Below are 15,233 nucleotides of genomic sequence, written 5' to 3'. Positions count from 1 at the left end.
TTTATTACTGATTTTTTGAAAAGTTAACAGTTAATTTTTTTTAAAAATTTAAATTTCTGATCTTCTGCTAAGCTAAAAGTATGATTTCGCGTAATTTCCCGAATTTAAATTAGTTTTAAATTATTGCCTAATAAGTCCTTTGTAAGATCCAATCTTAAGTTGCTGCGATAATTTGCGATCTTGACGAAAAAATATTTTTAAAGATTTGTAGGTCCAAAACGCAAGAAATAATTTTCTGCTACTAACTTGAAGAATAAATTAATTTTTATAAAATAAAACATCATTTAATAGAAAATTTAATATAGAAATAAAAAAATTGCCATATGGGTTTAAAATTCAATATGGCAACCAATTTTAAATGGCAAAATCTTATGAAAAATAATTAACAAAATTACTTATTATTTCAGGGACAGCAACAAAATCTGCTTGGTTTAAAAGAAGCCAACTTGTCAGTTGGTTAGGAATTTGTCAGTCCAAGAAAAGAATGGAGCAGTGCCGTTATTTGGCAGAAAAAGTGACCTCTACCATGCGAGTTGAACGCTTGTCAGAAGAGTCCTCAAAAGTCATATATAAATTCATCGAGAAATATGACACAAAATGGTCATCAGCATCAAGAAATAAAACTGCACTTGAAAATAAAAATCGAGATTGGTTAAATATTGAGTTGGAATTTTCTTCTGCAATGAATGAAGCTCAACCAGCCGAAATGCAGGATACAACTCTATCGAGTAGAGGGAGGCCATTCACTGGATTTTTAGATTTAAGTGACCGATCAAAAAGAAGAAGAACTGAACAGATGCAAGCAGATCGAAGCCCTGAAGAACTAACATTTGCTGCTCAAATGAAGTTTAGGTCCGAAGGTAAACTGGATGAAGCAGATGTGTTAAAAAATGTTGCATTGTCATCACCAACCCGTGCATCAAAATATAAAAAATCTCTTGAAAAAGAATGTGAAATACCATTTTCAGCGGACGAAGCCTTATCGCTTTTTGTAGAGGCTAAATTGACAAAATTTCAATACAATCTTATAAGAAATTCGGCAAAAAGCCATAGGTCAACTCTTTATCCTAATTATGAGTCAATAACTGCCGCAAAAAAAGGTGCTACCCAGAAAACCTAAACATTTCTGAGGATGTTGCTGAAGTGCCTCTTCAAAGTTTGCTGGATCATACATCTTTAAGGTTATTTGAGTCCCTAAAAGAAGTTTTAAATTCTTTAAACCAAGAAAAATATAATAATTTAAATTTAATTTGCAAATGGGGGTGTGACGGGAGTTCTGGGATGAGTCAATACAAACAGCAGTTTGCAGAGTCCAATATTTCAGATGCTAATATCTTTTTAACATCAATGGTACCAATTCAGCTCATTAACGGTGATCCGAAATCAAAAGATAAGTTTGTAATCTGGGAAAATCCCAGAACTTCCTTCACACGATTCTGTAGACCTCTTAGAGTCCAGTTTAGGCATGAAACAACAGAGTTATCAGTGAGAGAAAAGCAATATTTTGACCAACAAATTTCAGATTTGCAACCAACAAAGCTTGATATTCAAGGAAACAATGTATTTTTAAAACACATTTTATATTTTATAATGATAGATGGCAAATTGTGTAATGCTGTTACTGAAAATACTTCAACTCAGAGATGCTATTTGTGTAATCTAACATCCAAAGATTTTAACAATATCGATAAGGTTTTAAAACAGAAAATTGCTGACGAATCTAGATTTCAATTTGGTTTGTCATCTTTACATGCTTGGATTCGTTTTTTTGAGTGTTTGCTGCATCTATCTTATAAGATGGAATTTAAGCAATGGCAAGCGCGAGGCCAGGAAAACAAAGAAAAACTTGCAAATGCCAAAAAACGAATCCAAGACTTATTTTTTAAAGAAATGGGACTATTGGTTGACCGACCAAAACCTGGTTTTGAAAGTAATAATGACGGCAACACTGCTCGCCGTTTTTTTGAGAATGCTGCTAAAGCTTCGGAAATTACAGGCATTAATCAAGATTTGATATTTAGATTCAGAGTAATTTTATTAATAATTTCTAGTGGTTTTCATATTAAAATCGATAGTTTTAAGGATTACTGTCATGATACGGCTAGAAAATTTGTAGAATTGTATCCGTGGTACAATATGCCAACTTTCGTGCATAAAATCTTAATGCACAGTTCTGATATAATATCATATTTTTTGGTTCCAATTGGGCACCTTGGCGAAGAAGCCCAGGAATCAAGAAATAAAGATATTAAAAAGATTCAGAGAATTTCATGCACGGAAGTTTTCAAGAAAACAAAACATGGAAGATATATTTTGTAATCTCTTAATATCTTCTGATCCTTTAATCTCCAATATGAAAAAATCATCTACTAAAAAGCTTAAACAGTACCCTTAAGAAGTTTTGGCATTTTTTGATGAACCAACAATTTCTGCTGATGAAAGTGATAGTGAAGATATTGATTGATTTTAATTATTATTAAGATAGGTTAGGCTTTACTATTATTACAAAGTTATTGTTAAGTAAGCTCTGTATATACTTTACATACTTAAATATTTTACTCTTAACATGTATTTTAATTGCTTATTTTTACACACAAAGCAAAGGTTACTTATAAAATTAAATAGCACAAAAACAAACAAATCACAACTTTATTTAGTAATTTATAATAAGAAATTTTATTAAACTCAGGTACTTATATTATCAAAAGTCTCAACATTTTAAATTTTATTTCAAAAATTTTCCGTATTTTGAATTTTAAACTCTTAACTGAAAAATTGTTGAAATAATAACATTCTGAAATTTTTTTAAGGAAATGCGTACTTACGCAGCGCCTATGTAATGCAATAAATGAACCCAAAGGGGGCGGGGGGGATTTAAAAAAATGTTTAAAATGAACGTGTTTTCTTAGTTTTAACATTTTCTTATGATTAAATATGTTTGTGGTTCATATCAGCACTACTACTATTTATGACCGGCTTTTCCCCGATTTTCGCCTGTGTGCGATGGTAGCTGACTTAATTTTGAACGTTTTAAGTCAAAGATGCATAGGTCGAAATTAATTTTTAAATGTTTTATTGTTACTTTTACATTTTTCCAAGCATCTGTGTTAACTGTCAAAGTCAAATATTGCTTTATTGTTATAACATTAAAATGTTTTTAACAAAGCTAGAAAAATTAAAACTTACAAACTACAAGTATAAAATTTAAAATTAAAAAGAAATATTTAAGACACAAATATAAAATACGAAAAACATAACCATTGATCTTATATATATAATCAGTCACTTAAAGTATATCATTAAAAAAATCTTCAACAGAGTAATAGGTCTTAGCAGCAAGCAATCTCTTTAAATGTTTTTTGAAAATCCTAGGCGAAGTTAAGTTTTTAATAATGATAGGCAGATGATTAAAGATAGAAATACTGTCGTAAAAAATTGATTTTTTTGTTAAAGCTGAATGGAAGGTGCAAAATCATCTGATTTTGCTTGGGTACCAAGCACTCCTGCCCATAAACCTTTCTCTGTACTTATAGATTATGCAAGCAGTCTCAAGAATATACTTTATTTTATATAACTGAGTACTATATATAACAGAGAAAAACGAGACACTGAAACGTGAGAAATAATTCTTTAAAAAAAAATAGTGTTCTAAATACTTCAGTTATGAATAAAATTTGAACTGGATTTTTTTTCATTCCAGGCAGTTCTGCCGTCGAAATCATACACGTGGTTATCTGCCCTTTTTGTCAAAATTGAGTTTTTTACATCAATGGATTTTTTATGACATTCTATGTCGCTATTATTTGCATTTAAAAAAAAACAAAAACAACTATTGTTTGTTAATAATATCGATGCACACAAGGCCGCAACTAGCATCAAAATTGGCGACCACATTGAAAACGTCACTGTTATCCACGGGACTAACCTGTAACTGCACTTACGGTCTCAAATATTACAAACTTTAAACAACTGTATGTAGATTTCTTAATTTGTAACTGGAGTAAAAATGGCGCAGTTAACGGTATTCTGAAATTGTTAGAGTTTGTCTAGCTAAGGAAAGGTACACCATCTGTTTCAAAGCTGCGCCAAGTTTTGTCCCCTAATAACGCTCGATTAGCAACGGTAGCGCGCCTTTTTTAATTTTAATTTTAGAAAAGTTAATTTATATTATTTTAAATAATAGTGTATTGTGTTTTGTTTACATTCGTTAGGTGCGCTGCTTAGTGTGGAATATGAGACAAATTTTCCTAACTAAAATTTAAAACAGCTTGTTGGCTGCCTCTCTGATTTTGTGCAAAGCATAGAATAAATAAAATAATTAACAAAATTAGAAAAATTATAATTATCTTGTTATCAGGATTAGGATATAGAAACCCAAAAATAGGCATCGAAAATAAGACCATAAGAAAAGACTTCTCAAAAATATAATTTTATACGATATTATTATTTAAATACACATAACAACATAATTCGGATAAGTCCTAAATTATGCATCGCACATAATGGTAAATAATAATAAATTAACAAAAATAACTATGAAAAAATTATATAAAAATTATTCACTCTAAAAAGACATAAACACTAAAAGGCACAGAACAGAAATATAAAGGAACAGCACGTGCTGTACCTTTCCTTAGCTAGACAAAGTCTAACTGTGACAGAACCATTATTACCGAAAAAAAGACGTATGTGCAGCTACGGTCTTTTTAAGTAAAATTTATGTCTGGCAATGACATAAATTTAAAGAATGTCTGTCTAAAAAAATGTTCTTTTTATTCCAGGCAGTTGAGCTCGACAATTTTTCAACTGCCTGGAAGAGTAACTGTAATAATTTATTGAGGAGAAATTACATAAATGAGAGTCATAAGGGCAGTTAACTTATGCATAAAATCTGCGAAATTAGGTCCGAATATTATCTCCTTAAAGGATTCCACCTTCCTTCCAGACACCCTGTATACATACATACTTTGATCAATAAATCCCGGGACTAACTTCCTATGAAACGCGTTAAAATTTGATGATATTAGTTACTGGGGTTTAAGTGACACTAATTTTTATGTTGTCGTTTTAAGGAACTGAAAAAAAGAGTCCGGTGTTTTAAGGTAAAAAATTGCGTTCAAGCTTAATAATGTAATATCCGTACTCTGCCTCATAGAAAACAACTATTTACCGGTGTTATGCTGATTTTAAACGGTGTCATACTGATTTGATAATGCTTTATTCAATTAATTGAGGCTGTTGATGAAAACGTGAAAAAACCCTTAAAATAATAAGGGATAGTACTGCGTAAGATATCCGTCGTCCTGGAGATACCATATAGGGTAGTGCTTTTGCATGAAAACACAACAACGCGTCGATGATTTGAAGCCATTCTTTTTTACGTGACAATTCAACAGAGAAAAAGAATAAAAATGATAATGAAGGATAAGAACAAAAGATAGAATCTAACATAACATTTTTTAAGGAAAACATTTCAGCAGAATTTACCTATAGACAAATAATAAGCCTTAAAAGAATTGTTGCCCAAGGTTTGAGAAAAATTAAGCCAAAACATCTAATACAGGAAAGAGGGAATGGAGGTAAGAACAGAATTATAAAACAATAAAACTCCTATAAGCAATTTCAAAAAAGTAGTCCATTTTTCTCAAAGAGACCTCTTGATAATAAAAATTTAGAGATTAGAGGGACACAAAGTCAATGGTCTCAAAAGATGTTTATTTAAAAAAAAATGATTACACGTGTTTCCAAGTATACCTCCCAAGGATTGCGTTGATCTTGTCTTGAATTTGTTAAATAAAACCTCCTTACCTAAACTAATTATAGACAACTTAATCACTTTGTTATCGATTGTTCTCGACCAAAACTTTTTTAAATTTAACAATTGTTTCTTCAAACAGATCAATGGGTTGGCGATGGGCTCTTGTCTGTCCCCGTTTTTAAGTGAGATTTTTATGCATAACCTGGAGAGTAGGATAATGTGCAGTACCTTTGCCAAGGACATTGTTTTTTACAAACGGTATGTAGATGATGTCTGTTTGGCCTGGAGTGGGGATGAACTCGGACTGGATAATTTTTTGTATTTTTTAAACTCTCTATATCCTAACATAACTTTTACCTTAGAAAAAGAAAAAGAGGGTAAGCTTCCTTTTTTAGACCTTTTGCTGACTAGAGATAACAACAAAATCACCTTTGATATTTATAGAAAACCTTCCTCGACGAACAACATTATCCAGTTTGATTCTAATTCCACGTATTCTCATAAATTTGCTGCATTCAACTCTTTTTTCTACCGGTTATTCAAAATACCATTATCAGCAAGCGCCTTTCAAAAAGAGTTAGCTACAATTAAACAGATTGCAGTAAATAATGGGTTTCCATTAGGTATAATTAATAGAATCTATTTCAAATTTTATAATAAATACAAGCTCTCCTATAATTTAATCCATAACACCAGCATTAAAAATTCTAGATTTCATTGCCTCACTTAATTTGGTAGTATCTCCTCCCGATTTGCTAAATTTTTTAAAAACTATAATTTACAGATATCATTCAAAACTTCCAACACATTATTTAAAAAGCTCGTAAACATTAAAGATAAAAAAAAACCCTTAACCCAATCGGGAGTTTACTCACTTAACTGCGGGGAATGTAATGTCGTTTACATTGGTCAGTCTGGAAGGAAAATAAAAACGAGAGTGCAGGAACACTTAAGAGAATATAATAAACACAAAGATAACGAAATCACCGAGACTAAATCGGCTTTTGCAAGTCATTTATTGTCCTCAAAACACTTTCCTTCCATCCCGGAAAATGTAAAAATCCTTTATGAGTGCCCCAAGGGAAAGAAGCTTGACCTATTAGAGAAGATGGAAATCACAAGGGCAAAAAGGAGTCCTGTACTGTCTTGTGTGAATGATGTTTTTACCTTCGAACCACATTTAATTTTCAACAATATTTATCACGACCTGGATAGCACGTAAGTTAAGCGCTTGCCTACGAACTCGATGGTCGCTGGTTCATTTCTCGACCAAGTCATATTTCACTTTTTATTTTTTATTTTATTTTTTGCTTTTTTTCCGTTCTCCCGTTCAACTTAACCTCACTCTGCTTGTTTCGTTTACTTCTATTTAATTAGTTTTGATACCGAAATTAATGTGAACGTCAACATTATTTTTATTTTGTATGTATTTATTTTTGTTTTAACTTGAATGTTTGTGGTGTTAATCCTATAGCTTTACCGGTAAGTCAAATCTCTATATTGAAATTTGTATCTATGCATTGTTGTTTTTGTACTAGGGTTGCTTTCTGTTTTCTTTTAGATCTGACGATGCCTTAGGGCGAAACACGTGTAATCATTTTTTTTTTAAATAAACATCTTTTGAGCCCATTGACTTTGTGTCCCTCTTATCTCTAAATTTCCTATAAGCAATGTTTTATTCATCCTTCTTATTGACAGGCGTGAGACAAAGAAAAAAATGCCACAAATCCCCATCAAAATACAATCGCACTGCTGGCGTACATATACGGATTAACGATTTTCCGAACTTTGATCTTTCGGCAAGTTGACTTATGTTTTCAAATCTAACCTCCCAATATGAATGAAGAAAAAGACCAATTTTAACCAATGTGTGTTTCCTGTGTTAACCTACGGCACGAAAACCTCGACAAAGAGTCGGTGAGATACGTCCAAAGCTACCAAAGACGCAAAAATCGCATAGTTTGGGATGCTCACAGAATAATATTCGTTAACACGTTAACTGCCATGTGAATCAAGTGTGTCTCACGGGTAGCATATTAGTTTATGCCACGTGAATCAGCCGTGATTCGCAGGAAAACTATTGTAATAATTATGCCTGTAGCTCGCCGGTGATTTTCAGTAGCCATATAAATCAATGGTAATTTAAAAAGCGTGGCCTGGCGTATAAAATGTAATGATTAGCACACAAAATTTTTGTATAAATGTTGTTTTGTTTTTTAATTTTTGTCGAACAAAAACAAAATATTATTTTGGAAGTGAAACGAATAAAAAATAGCTTTTGGCTCATGGGGTAAAAAAAAATTGTATTGTGGCAGTTAACGTGTTAAATAGTGAAAAAGTGAGCGTTTCAAGACAGAAATGGCTTTCAAACAAACACGTGAAAAAGAAAAATGTGCTGTTTCACCGAGACAATGAATAGCCACCGTATTTTCTAGACCTGGACCAGATCTTCGAATGCGAACAAAGTCGAGCAGCAAAATTCGCACACGAATTAAAAAGTGCATTTTTGAACAGCATTCGAAATTTCATTCGCATACGAACATGAAATGTAGTGGCAACGTAGCAAAGTCGAGTGCTATTGGAGGCCATGTCAACCGGGATAAAGACGATAAAGATTTTTTTAACCTAACCTGAAATTTAAGTTTAAAAACATCAGGAAATTTTGAAGTTTTTTTCATAGCGTTTGTTGGGTTTTTCGAATTGACTTTTTTTTTAACATGGATTTAAAAAATAAAAAATCTTACGGTTTTGTGCCGAGTGAGCAAAAGAAAGAACTACACACAACCGCAATGTCTAGGGATATTTTGAATAAATTTGTATATATATTTTTTAATATGATCTTTTTTTTTAAATTTATTTGCAAGTTTAAGAGTAGTTTATAAGGTAATAAAAAAACCCAAAAAATTTTAAATAATTTATATTTTTTCTAAAAAAATGCAAAAAAATTAAAGTTGTTGAGAAACTAGGTTTTACAAAAATTTAATTCTTAATTTTAAATTAACAAAAAATAAACAAAAACAATATTCAATAACTTGTATGACCTCCACGACTGTTCACAACTGCTTGACATCGTCTGGGCATGCTTAGAATTAAATGATCAATATCATCTTGGGGTATCTCATTCCAGGCTTCTTGAAGTGTCAGAAACAAAGTTCTTCTATTGTCTCTTGGTCTTTCCATACGAAGAACTCTTCTTTGAAGCATATCCCACATGTGTTCAATGGGGTTTAGGTCCGGGGATTGAGGTGGCCATGGTAAGACATCGATATTATTCATTTCTAGAAACTCTCTAGCAACCCTTGAAGTGTGTGGTCTGGCATTGTCGTGCATGTAAACAAAGGTTTGACCAATTGCTGCTGCATACGGAATAACAACAGGTGCCAGTATCTGATCCACGTATAATCTGCCAGTTAAAAAGTTTTCTAATAAAATGAGGTCTGTTCTTCCTCCAATACTAATGCCTCCCCAAACCATGATGGTTCCGCCACGAAAAGAATGCACTTCCTGGACATTGCACAGGCGGTTTGCGTTTCCAGGCTCTCTCCACATGCGAACTCTTCTTGAGTCGGGGTAAATTCCAAACCGAGACTCATCAGTGAACAGCACATTTGCCCAACTTTCATTTTGCCACAACAAATGTTCTTCCGCCCACAAAAGTCGTACTCCTCGATTACCCCAGGACAACGGTTGCACCCTTAAAGGCCGACGACTACGTAGGTTGTTTTCATGCAAACGTCGGCGTACAGTATCGGCTGAAACCTCAACGTTATGCACTTGCTGTAGCATGATTTGCAATTCTGGTGCTGTTACAGTGGGGCGTCTTCGAGCATTTAAGTGTAAAAAGCGGTCCTGTAGAGGGGTTGTAATACGTAAGCGACCTCTATGCCTTTCCGCCACATCGCCTTCTTCTCGATACCGTGCATGTAAGCGTGAAATTACGCTTTGAGTAGTGCCCATGTTCACTGCAACCTGTGCTTGCGTCATACCACCATCTAAAAGGCCCACCGCTCGTATCATTTCTTCTCTCGTTAAATGTCTGCGCTGCATGGTTAGCAAGAACTATACTGAGCTCTATGAACAAACTTTTTTCCAAAAAAACGCAAACACTTTTTTTTGGTAAAAGAATTCAAGACAATAAATAACGATATGTGTATTTGTTTATTTATTTGAGATAAATAAATTAAGTAGAAAAATGTACAGTGTGGTTTAAGCAGTCTAAAATAAGGATAAAGTCTAGATATTTTTATATTTATAGCAAGTAAATAAAATTTTAACAAATTAAAAAAAAAATTAAGAAAATTCTAAATTATCCCTAGACATTGCGGTTGTGTGTAATTTCATTTATGGAAGAGCACTCGAAATTAAAGTCGAGCAGCAAATTCACCCAAGATTTTTCAATTAAAACTGTACAAGCCTTGTGGATAAAAGTAGGCGGCAGATTACACAGTATCTGAAGCACATTAATTCCATCGTAATAGGCTTGCTTAATCTATATAATTCAATAAATTCAGCATCTAAATACATGTCAAATGGGTCAAGAAATGAAAAGTACATCCATTTCTTCTATCTGCCAGAGTTTCAGTCTCTTCCTGTGCATCGACAACGTTTCAAGTTGCACAAGATTGTTTCATTTTGCCATTTGATTTTTGGTATTTTTTTTTTCAATAAACAGGAAAAAAACACTACGAAAATACCTAACGAACTCACACAAATTAAAAAGAAACAAACCTTGTTTAAAATCAAAACAAGACAAGTGGCAAATTCAAATTGAAAATCGCACACGAACTCTTTGAAATTTGAATGGTATATCCGCATGCGAAAAAGTTCGCATACGAAGCGGTCGAAAATACAAATATCGATTTTTCGTGCCAAATCCTCTAATTTCGTATGCGAATCAAATTCGAATGGTTTCAAAAAATACGGCCCCTGGTCTTAAGTGACCGCAAATCTTAAAAAGATGCTCCAGTAAATTGCCCAATAGGCATCAAAGAGGATGAGAAAAAACTCCTTACTGTTTTTAGTATAATTACTCCGGTGACTTACTGATCTACGAAACGATACTTACATCATGCTCGGTAAGTATATTATCTCCTATGCTATTAATTTCTTTAAAGAGCGGCATGTCTTTGTTGGGATCCTCGATCGTTTTCGACCATCTCTGCTGCAACTGTTGGAACTTGGTGGTTTGATTGGTGGTCGTCTTTTTACTCTTTTCGTCTTGGAATTCCTTAGGTCGATAATCTGGCACAAAAAAAATTATTAAGATTTATTTATTATTGAGTGTCAGGGAAAACGTGTCTTTTTTACCTGGAACAGTTTCGGTGGATAAAAATTGAAATTTGCGCTTGTTGTTATCAACGAACGGCGGCTCTTTAGATTTGTTTAGGAATTTTCTTTGTTTTATCGCTTGAATGTCTAAAGCGAGGTTTTGACCTAAGGAAGAATGGTTTTAATAAGGAAAAACGAAACTTACAATAAACTTTCGACTTAGTTAAGTTTTCAGGAATTTTAAGCTGAAATTTTGGAAAATAAAGATGCGGTTTATTCAAAAGTTTGTTGGTTATTAAGTTTTCAAATTTTCAACCAAATAATTAATAAGATGTTCAGAAGTTACTCCAAACTCTTCAAATGTTTTCTTCAGTCCATCAATCTATCATAGTGTTCAACATGTTAAAAAATGCCTCCGAAACATAGAATACTCTAAGTAATTTTGATTTTAAAGACATTTTAGGTTCCTTCCAGGCAATATAACTAATTTGTCATTTTATTTAAGGCTTTTTAAATTAATTCTATATGTCCCCGAGGCATTTGAACTTATTTAAGTTTAGTTAAAGCGTTTAAAAACATATTTTATCTTCCAGGTATTTATAATAACTTTTCTTGCTTTTCTGGTTTAGGAATAATTTTCACCTCTTAAGTCTTTGGTTTATTTAAAGTAGTTTTACTCTAAACTTAAAGTAGTTTAACTTTCTGAAATTTTTTTTGCAAAATCTGTGTCTTGCTAACTATGGCAATATTTAGAACAAATCCTTATACACCACTAATTTTCCACATTTTCCTTTCGGTATTGTATTCTGTTAAATATTTGAACCAATCTTTTATACAAAAAACAAGTTTTAGTGGAAAACCAAATTTTGCCTATAGTATTAAGTAATTTATGAGGAAAATGACATCTAATTCCTTAAAGAAGACTTTTTCATTCAACTAAACACGTTTACTAGCAATAAAACATCTTCTTACCTGTTTTCATAGACATCATAACTGGAGAAGCGTTAGCTCCTTTAATCCACTCCTGGGCAGTTAAAGCAGGCTTGGGTGCCACAGTATCCGGATATAAATCTTCGTGGAACTGATCACTTTTCCTCGGTACCACCATACTAATGGGCTCACATAATCCTTTGGTGGCATGTAGCTTGTAAAACCGATAAATTTCACATTGGGTGGTGCGTAAGCCGCGTTTTGGCATTACACCTAATCCACGCTAAAAAAAAAACGATTTTTGTTAATGCTTTATAAGGATTGTGGAAAAATGGCAGTATATATATACCGAAAATGATTAATGTCTTTCTTTGTAAAACATTACTTAGATTAAAGGAAATAATTATACTTTTTATCACAATTCGTGTATAAACTTCCTTAGTAATAGACACATTATTATTAGTTCCAGCATTTTTTGGAAACTCTTGGGAGGACACAAGTAAGCGGCCTGGCAAACCTTATGAATTAGTTGGATATATTTAAGTTAGGCTTATTTATTTGAAAAAACATTAGATATATTCTGATCGTTTAGGTTTTAGAGAAACTTAAAATAGGCAAATAAAGATGTCTCTCATTTCAAGAAAAGGTAACCTTATTAGAATGATATTGCTCAGTCAATAGGGTATGCATCTAAAAATTGTTGAAAAAAGCAGTAAAAACCAACCGAAAGATGTACACTTTGCAGTGCCGAATTTCGAGAAATGAAAATAAAACGTTATCAATGGTTTCTCAATGGCAAGTATTATTTTTAAAAATTAGTGGAGAAAACTAGAAGCCAGTCAGAACTCGTCGATTCCTTCAAGGGAATCCTCTGAATGAACACCTGTACTGACGAAAAAGGTCTATTGACAAATTCTTTCTGACAAGACTTAAACAGTCTAATATGTTTTAAAGTTGTAAACTAATATGTTGCTGCTATTTGTTCTTGACAACATTAAATTGCCATATAATATGAACAATGTAATTTAATAAATAGATCATTTAATTTGAAAGTGTCTTGTTTGATCACTATAGTTAGAAAAGTTTATAAAGAACCGATGACATCAACAGGCGGCAAAATCCGCGCATCTCGTTATTCTATCGATCGGGTCAGATGACTATGTCGAGGTCTGAAGACAGTGGAGGCGGCACACTTGTTGAAATTATTAATATTAATTTGTACTAGAGTTTAAATAGCCCTAGATTTTTAGTAAGTATAGCTAGCGATATTATAAGTGCGTTTGATTTAGTTGAAATACCAACTAAGAATGCATATATTTGAATTTAATTGCTCCGAGATTCGTTTAAAAAAATGTAGATAAATTAAAATTATATTTTTTAGCATTGTGATGCGCCCATAAAAAATCTAATAAAAAAGTGTTTTACTTACAGGAGGATGCAGTTCGCTAATTATTTTTAAAACAGGACTTCAAATAGGTTCTTCTGAAAATTATTCTTTATTCGCATTTTTTTTAAGGATTAGGTACTTTAAACGACTTGTGTAAAGAAACAAATTGGTATAAGCTTAAAGTTTTATTTCATTACTTTACATATTATATATTTTTATTCACTATCAGATAGTGTATTACAACCTAAATCAGATTCATCCAATGAAGACCATTCGATCTCTTCATCAGATGAGCCTGTATTTACTGTAAATTTTAAAGAATCCAATGCTTTATCAAAAAGGTTATGACTTTCGAAATATTGTTTTTCTATGTTGTCTATATGGTTGCAAATATTTATCCACTCATCATTCGAAATTTCCGCAAGTGGATTTTCTGCTTGCCACCCAATTCTTAACAGTTACCCAAATTTTTTCTATCGGATTAAGCTCTGGGTGGTATGGAGGCAAACGTAACACAATGTGTCGTCCAACTTGGTTTTTACAGGATACTTTTTTTTTATTTTCAGACACTATTTTATATAACTCTAACGTACGTTGTCTAAAATAATTATATACTATTATTGTAAGTTATCAATACAATAAAAATTAAAATTTGAAAACATCCTACAATAAAATATGAATTTATATTGTTCACTTACCTAACATTTTTCAAAGGAATAGTAATTCCTTGCTCTGCTTCTTTTTTCATAAAAGCTGCCACGTTAGAAATAATCTCTCTCCCTTGGCTGTGAATTGTTTGTCCTTGTTTGCGTACTTCCTTAGGTGACAACTAAAAAAAAAACAAGTAAAATACCTATTATTTTGTCACTTAAAATCAAAGTATATTTTAAATAATATAATTTTTCACAGTAATTAATTTTCATTTATTTTTTTAAATTATTAGACAATTGAATAATTTAAACCAATTTTACTTACCTTTTACAATAAAAATCGGATAGTCTTACTAAAAAAACTATAGTCCATTTCACTATTATACTTTAAAAAAAAAACACACAACAGATTTTAAATGCCTTATAACACGATTAACTCACTTCCCGTACAAGACGACACTGAGTAGGCCTTCAGGCTACGTCATAGGCTTTAAATCCCCGGCAGGTACAAAGAAACGAAGTACGGCGGCTGCTTTGTTCTTGCGGTTTCTTTAATAAGAAGCGAGAGAAAATATATTGCGGTCGTCTTTTCTCTCTGCCACCGGATTTTCTATCGATTTTGTGTTGAAAATGGGTTTGTGCGCATATTGAGCAGCCGGTTCTTAATAAACTTTTCTACCTATAGTTGAATTGAATCGGTCATTTGAGAAACAGCACGTCACTTTTAAACCATTTTACAGAAAATAAGAAAAACTAAAAATCTCAAAGAATGGATTAAAAAATTATTTTTAAATAATTAGCATTAAAAACTTGTTCGATTTCGGGCATAATACAATAATATTTAAACCTTAAAGAAAAATTAAAATATGGTTATTTGAAAATGCGCGACATGTGATGTTTCTGAAATGAACATAAAAACTCAGAATATAAGGATATATTTTTATTGAATAATACGTCAAAAAAACATAAAATGAAAAACAAAACTAATTAATGGTCTTCATTTTCAGTTCTCGGCCAATTTATTATCTCTGTATAAAAGCTGTGGTGTTCTTCTGGAATGTATGCAAAAAGTCGCTTTATGTCTTCAAGTTTTTTTGAATTTATCGGAACCTTTCCTTGTGAATAAGCTGGTTGTTGCACAGGGGTAGGAAGTTGTAATAAGTTGGAGGTGGCAAGTCTAAATTTATGGCTTGTAACCCCGTCTAGAAAATTAAACGCCTCAACTACGCCAGGTTCATTT

General features: G+C 32.3%; 1 protein-coding gene across 2 annotated transcripts in view; it reads right to left on the bottom strand.

Moving 5' to 3' along the window:
* The window catches only part of LOC126733767 (coronin-2B-like), a 34,102-nt gene that overhangs the window by 1,299 nt on the left and 17,570 nt on the right, over positions 1-15,233 (bottom strand). For both annotated transcript variants that reach the window (XM_050437162.1, XM_050437161.1), the window contains exons 8-10: positions 11,999-12,239; positions 11,066-11,191; positions 10,824-10,999 (exon numbers count right to left, since the gene is read on the bottom strand). In XM_050437162.1, the coding sequence (XP_050293119.1) occupies positions 10,824-10,999; positions 11,066-11,191; positions 11,999-12,239 (543 nt within the window). The remainder of the gene's footprint in view (positions 1-10,823; positions 11,000-11,065; positions 11,192-11,998; positions 12,240-15,233) is intronic.

Source organism: Anthonomus grandis, chromosome 3, assembly GCF_022605725.1.
Source record: "Anthonomus grandis grandis chromosome 3, icAntGran1.3, whole genome shotgun sequence".
In the NCBI taxonomy this organism is placed as follows: Eukaryota; Metazoa; Arthropoda; class Insecta; order Coleoptera; family Curculionidae; genus Anthonomus; species Anthonomus grandis.
The sequence above is the reverse complement of the archived record's forward strand: the minus strand, read 5'-3'. Positions and strand labels throughout refer to the sequence as shown.